This window comes from Fukomys damarensis, unplaced genomic scaffold (assembly GCF_012274545.1).
Source record: "Fukomys damarensis isolate Sample0158 unplaced genomic scaffold, DMR_v1.0_HiC HiC_scaffold_17, whole genome shotgun sequence".
Taxonomy (NCBI): domain Eukaryota; kingdom Metazoa; phylum Chordata; class Mammalia; order Rodentia; family Bathyergidae; genus Fukomys; species Fukomys damarensis.
Window position 1 is genome coordinate 35,116,537 of NW_022900929.1, and position 6,299 is coordinate 35,122,835.

General features: G+C 38.3%; 2 protein-coding genes across 2 annotated transcripts in view; one reads left to right on the forward strand and one right to left on the reverse strand.

Annotated features, from left to right (window-relative positions):
• The window catches only part of LOC104862815, a 13,189-nt gene extending 11,498 nt beyond the window's left edge, over positions 1–1,691 (reverse strand). The window contains exon 1 of the mRNA XM_033765291.1: positions 1,681–1,691. Coding sequence (XP_033621182.1) covers positions 1,681–1,691 — 11 coding nt within the window. The remainder of the gene's footprint in view (positions 1–1,680) is intronic.
• Ino80 (INO80 complex ATPase subunit) overlaps positions 1–6,299 on the forward strand; it is a 122,475-nt gene that overhangs the window by 545 nt on the left and 115,631 nt on the right. The gene's annotated exons all lie outside the window — the stretch shown is intronic.

The following is a 6,299-nucleotide window of genomic DNA, read 5'->3' on the forward strand; positions in this document are numbered from 1 at the left end:
CCCACGGCCCGAGGTGAGGTGACTGGACGTGGGCGAGCTAACCGAGGGGGGGTCGTGTAGGCCCCGGTGCGCCCCTCTCTCTGAGCGACTGCTGGGCCGCGTCTTAAAGGGGCCGTCGCCCCCGGCCCTGGGATTTGTTAGGGTTAGTGGGGAGGATGGGTGTGGACACTCCCCGCAGGGTTGGGACCTCAGGGACCAGGGCCTTGTCCTTTCCTTCTAGCTCTGGAGATCCGGGGTCAAGCAGTGACCTCAGCTACCCGAGGAAGCCCGTGGGGCACCCACACGTGGGGTGTGTGTTAGACCAGGTGCACGTGGAACCCGGTGGGGCGGTGTCGGGCTAACACGTGTGTGGGTTTTGGAGTGGGGAGGGGCAGGGCGGAGGCTGGTCAGACTGGAGTGGGAACTTGGTGAGGATTACACCTGTCAATTAAAAAAAAAAGAGAGATCCAGGAGCTCTGTAGTGTGTCAGTTTGTGGCAAGCAGGCTGAGATATGGGTGAATGGTGCGCGTTGCTGGCTGGTGTAGGTGGAGGCAGGCTAACACGTGCACAGACTTAGGAGTATGTAGGTGACACCCCTTTGGGTTTTTTAAGCTTTTGCAGGGAGTCTGGGGAAGTGTCATCTTATTTTGACAGACCTTCTTGAGCCTGCTCTGGATGAAAAGTACTACTTCCGTAATCGCCGAGGATGGAAGCCCCCTACAGTTTACTAGTGATAGAGCCTAAGAAGGCACTTAACTGTTAGTTAACCAACTGTGCCCAGAATTCTTTGATTTACAGTCTCAAGTTTTATGTTGTTACATTTTTTAGAAAGGGGGGTGGTAACATCACAGGTAGCCAGCTTAGTTTTCCCATCAGTGATTTCCATGATTTCCTTTACCAGGTTTCATTATGGTTTTAGCAGCTTTGTTGAGATAGGTTTCACTACCAAAAATTTAAGCTGAATTAAGTACAACTCAGTTTTTATTGTATGCATAGAGTTGTGTATCACATTAATTCTTCACCCCAAAAATAAACTCGGGAAGTCCCTTAAGCAGTCATTCCCCATGTTCCCTCTCAACCCCTAGTTACCACTGAGCTATTTGCTGTCTGTAAATTTGCCTGTTCTGGAAATTTCTGTTTTGTATGTACAATCTTAAAATATGTGCCCCTTTGTGACTGGTTTCTCATGCTACTGCTGGCTTGTCATGATGTTTTCAAAGTTCGTATGTGTAGTAGGTAGACATTGTTCTTTTTTATCATCAAATAATATTCTACTGTATTGTGGTTGTGTTCTATGCTAGAATTTCTCAAGCTGCTATTCCTATAAAACAATGATTTAAGATTGTCAGTTGCTTTTCTTTATCCACGGGTTCTGCATCCTCGAATTTAACCAACTTTGGGTTGAAAATATTAAAAAGAAAAAACGTCCAGAAAATTGCAAAAAATAAACCTTAGCTGGGGATTTAGCTCAGTGGTTCCACACCTGCCTCTCAAGTGCAAGGATCTGAGTTCGATCCCTGGTACCCCCCCCCCAAAAAAAACCAAATCTTAAACTACTGCATAAAATAACTAACTTGGAATAAATATTTTGCATCATTAAAAAAACAAACCTTAAATATGTTGCAGACTGAGCACTATGATGAATCTCTGAGGATGAAGTGATTGTAGGTGTACTCTGCTGTGGTGTCTCCCTATTTTACAGATCCTCCATCTTCCCCTGCCCTTGTTTGAGCATTGTTCACATTGCTTCTCTTTCTGTACTTATGAAGTTTGATCTATGATGATTGCATGTACTGAATGAGTACAGACTTTTTTTTGCCTGTCATTATTTCCTAAACAATACAATGTGACAACTAGTTACATATTATTTACCTTGAGTTTGGAATTATAAATAATTATTATAAATAAATAAATAACGATTTATTTATTTATTTTTCCCAGTACTGGGAATTGAACTCGGGATCTTGTGCTTGCCAGGCAGGTTAGGCACCACTGAGAGCTACTTCCCCTAGCTACGTTCTGAAGTATGTAGGAAGATGCTTGTAGGTTATATGCAAATACTACATCATTTTATATAAAACACTAGAGCATCTGTGATTTTAGTGTCGGGGGAATCTTGCAACCTGTCTGAGGAATGACTGTAGTCATGTGTGCATAATGACATTGGGACCAGAAATGAACTACATATGTAGTGGTGGCTGTCCTATACAGCCTAGGTGTACAGTATGTTATATCATCTAACTTTGTAAGCATATTCTTATTGAACAATGACAGTAACACCTCAACATCACATTTTTCAGAGTATGTCCCTGCTATGAAGTGTTGCATGACTTTATGTAAAAGTTTATACCTTCTAGATTCTAAAATAAAAATTTTAAGAGATTAAATCTCATTGTTTTAGTTTACTGTGTTCTACATTTTGTTTTAGAATTCAAACTGATTTCTGACTATCTGATTAGATAAGAAATATCTGTAGAGAGCACAAATATGAGTAGAAAAGTTTACGACTAATAACATTTTGAGTACATCAGTGGAAATGTGATTAAGGCAAAGTAATGGATCATAAACTTTGGTGTTATACTTTCACTTAATGAACGTTTGTCATATTCTTTACCAAGGAAAAGTGGTTTAATACATTTGATTGCTAGTTACTTGTGTAGTTACATGGTTAGGTAAGGAATAATTAAGACATATTTTCTGCCCACAAGAAGGTAAAAGCTGTCTTAGTTATTTAACATGTCAACATACAAGTACACACAAGATATAAATGTTAGATCCGGTGGATTTTAGAGTAGTGAAAATGTTACAGGGTAATGTGAAAACTGAGTTTGCATGGGAAGGTAAGTGAAGTTTAAGATGAGTTTTAAAGTTGGATTTAACATGATATTTTGATATGATAGGCTGTAGCATGCAAAGAATGAAAAGAGAGTAGTATCAGAAATTAAATGCCACCAAAGAGCCATAGTAAGTTATTTTAATCCTCACAAATCCTGATACATATCCCCATTTTATAGGTGACAAAATTGAAAATTATTGAGATAAGATAGTAAAGTAAATGACAGTATCGTTTTCCTATTGTGGCCCTTCTATCCTAAAAATAATCTGAAGACTGTTTCATAATAAAAACCAAAGTTATCAGTAATTCTTTGTATACATCTAGTTAGAAGAAGGTCAGTTACGTGGTCCCTAGTTAAGAACCCTTGCACTATGGAGTCCTGGACACATAGCTGAATTATGGGCACACGAGTGGTTTCCATAACAAGGAATAGGATTATTGGCCTCAGATCGTGTTTACAACATGAACGTGACTTACAGGAAAACAGCCAGTGATAGTTTGAGTAAGGAGAAACCTGGTAGTGCAGTGCAATAATACTGGTTTGGGACTTTAAAAGAGTTGGGTTTGAGACTCACTGGGAAAGTTACTAAACTTTTTTGAGTTTCAGCTCTTACTTGCAAAATGGAGATCATAATTTCTACTTCTGAGATTAAATGATTTTTTTTTACATGAGAATGTTAAACAGCACATTAGAGTGAAAGCTTATTTTCTTTGAAGAAATAAATATACCAAAGGCTGTGACATACATTTAGTTATGACTTGGAAGAGAAAAAATTTTGTACTAGGAAGGAACAACATATGGACATGGGGTTTTCTCAGGATATTTAAATATAGAGTATATACAAAATAGATTTAGAGTATATCTTTTGGAAATGCTACTAAAATGTTCTTATTTCTTGTAAAAGAACAAATTAAGGTGCCTCCCATTTTGCTGTGACATCTTTTCTGGTAAGTTAGTAACTTAGGTGCACTAATAAATATTTGGAAGAGAAAGCTAAGTAGAATAAAATGGATATATCTTTCATATCTGTATGCATGCACTGAAAAATGGCTAGTAATCATCAACATGGTAAAAAAGATAGGAAGCCAAGTGATTAGTTTATTCCTGAGAATGTTACTAGAATATATTGCCAGAAAGGTCAATAAGATGTTAATCATTCCCAAGAAGAGTATAAACAATAAAAAGGTACTGTAGACTGTAGCATAGTGGTAGAGTACATGCTTAGCAAGTATAAGGCCCTGGGTTTAATCTCCAGCATGCCTTGCCGCCCCCATTTTACACTGCGTTATTTTGGTAAGAAACCACAATAAATCCACTCTTAGACTTTTGAATTGGTTCCAGTTGTTGTACCTCAAGAAAGAACAAATTAATTGGGCATGGGAGATGCTTGTAATCCAGGCACCCTGGGAAGCTGTGGCAGGATGATTGGAAGTTCAGAGCCAATTTAGTGAGATCCCTTGTCAATTTGAAAAGTGAAAAACTGCTGGGCGTGGTGTCATGTGCCTGTAGTCCTAGCACTCAGGAGGCTGAGGGAGGAGGATGTCTGTGAGTTCAAGGCCAATTTGGGCTACATAATGCATTCAAGGCCAGCCTGAACTACATAGCAAGATCCTGTCTCAATCTGGGGGGGGGGGAAGAAAAATGAACAAAGGACGGAGGATGTAACTGAGTGAAAACAGAGGTTCTGGGTTTAATCCATAATAATGCAGAAAAACAAAACAAAACCAAAAGGAAAGAAGAAGCAAATTGAGCAGGAGGGAGGTTTCCAAAAAAATGATAGTAAAAATGAGGCAGTGAGTGGTCAGGCATTTGTGTAAAGATAAAATTTGATTCTAGAACTAAGGTTTGGTTCAGTAGTAAACATATGTGCCTATCATGCGGGAGGTTCTGGGTTTGACTCCTAGACTGAAGTGCGCTGTGAATTGTATTGCATTAAGAAAAACATGAATAATCTTGACAGTTGCAACTAGCTTGAAGGATGACTTACTTCTTGACAGGGCTTTAATAATGACTTTTTTGTTTTTGAGACTTAAGAACAGACCAGACATAATTTAAGGATTATGATCCAACCCTGGTTCAGCTCTGGCCAATAAACCATTTATACCTGTCCCTAATGGTTTTTGGAATAGGCTATTTCAGTGGTGGCAAACCTACAGCACTTGTGCTGCAGTGGGCTGTTTGTATCATTGAAAACTCTATTCATTATCATCGGTGTCTTCACTCAATATTTATTATACACCTGATGAGTTTTTTTGATCTTTCCAATTGTATGTTGAACATTAACTATTGTTAAATAACTGTAATAGTCTGTGGGGCATACAAGTGAGTTAATCCAGTTGGATACATGTATGTAGAGAACAGAGGGGCTCAGCAAAGGTAAACACATAATTCCACAGAGAAGTATGCTTGTTTCTCTTGAGGTACAGATAAGAATTACTAATATTTAGTTTTTGTTTTTAAAGCATATAGAGGGGCATTCTTTTCATCTGTTTAAAGGCCCCAATCTGCCTTGTTACAAAAGCAGTCCAGTCCAGTGGTGATGGTGTAAAGTTGAACTCTTTCTAAATACTAAAGCCTGATGACCTAAATTCAAATTTTAGCACTTCCTCTTACTAACGGGGTGGCCTCTGGAAAGCTGTTCAAGACTCAGTTTCCTCAGAGTGACAGTAGTCTATACTTTATAGAGCATAAGTGTAAGAAATAAGTGAGGGCATAGAAAATGCTTGGGTGTTACTTAGCATGTAGTGCTTTTAATGAATTTGAGCTAGTGATAATCTAGAGTTCAGTTTATAAAATGAAATCAAAATCTTTTTGCCATGAGTAGACAGCATATAACATCTTTTTTTAGACAAGGCAAGGAAAAATAACATCCATAAAGAAAGTATAAATCATTGACTGTTGTGTTTATATAATGAGAATGGGTAGATGCTAATAGAAATATCTGTATCTATTTTTTCTTTTCTTTTTTTTTTTTTTTTTTTTGAGACAGGGTCTCACTATGTAGTTGAGACTGACCTGAAACTCACAATGTAGCCCAGGCTGGTCTCGAACTCACAGTAGTCCTCCTGCCTCGGCCTCCCGAGTGCTGGGATTACAGGTGTGCACCACCATGCCTGGCTCTATATCTATTTTCTAAAATATTTCTGCCTAGGATGTCATTTCTGTTTTCTCTTTTTCCTCCCTTTTTTTTAAAAATTATTCTTAAATTCTTTTATTGGTACATTTTAGGTATACAATACATTTACATTCATCATTGGGAACTTGTACCTTTACATGATGTATCTTGGTTCCCATTTCTTCCTCATTCCCCTGCCTTCCCTTCAACCCCTCCACCCCTCTGTATTTACAAAGACTTTGTTTCCATTTTTTCCTTTCCTTTCTTTTCTTTTCCCTACCCCTTTGCCCCTTTGGTTTTTTGACACCGGGTCTTTTTTTTTTTTTGAAAACGTTTTTCTCTAAAAACAAATTTTTTTTTTTTTTTT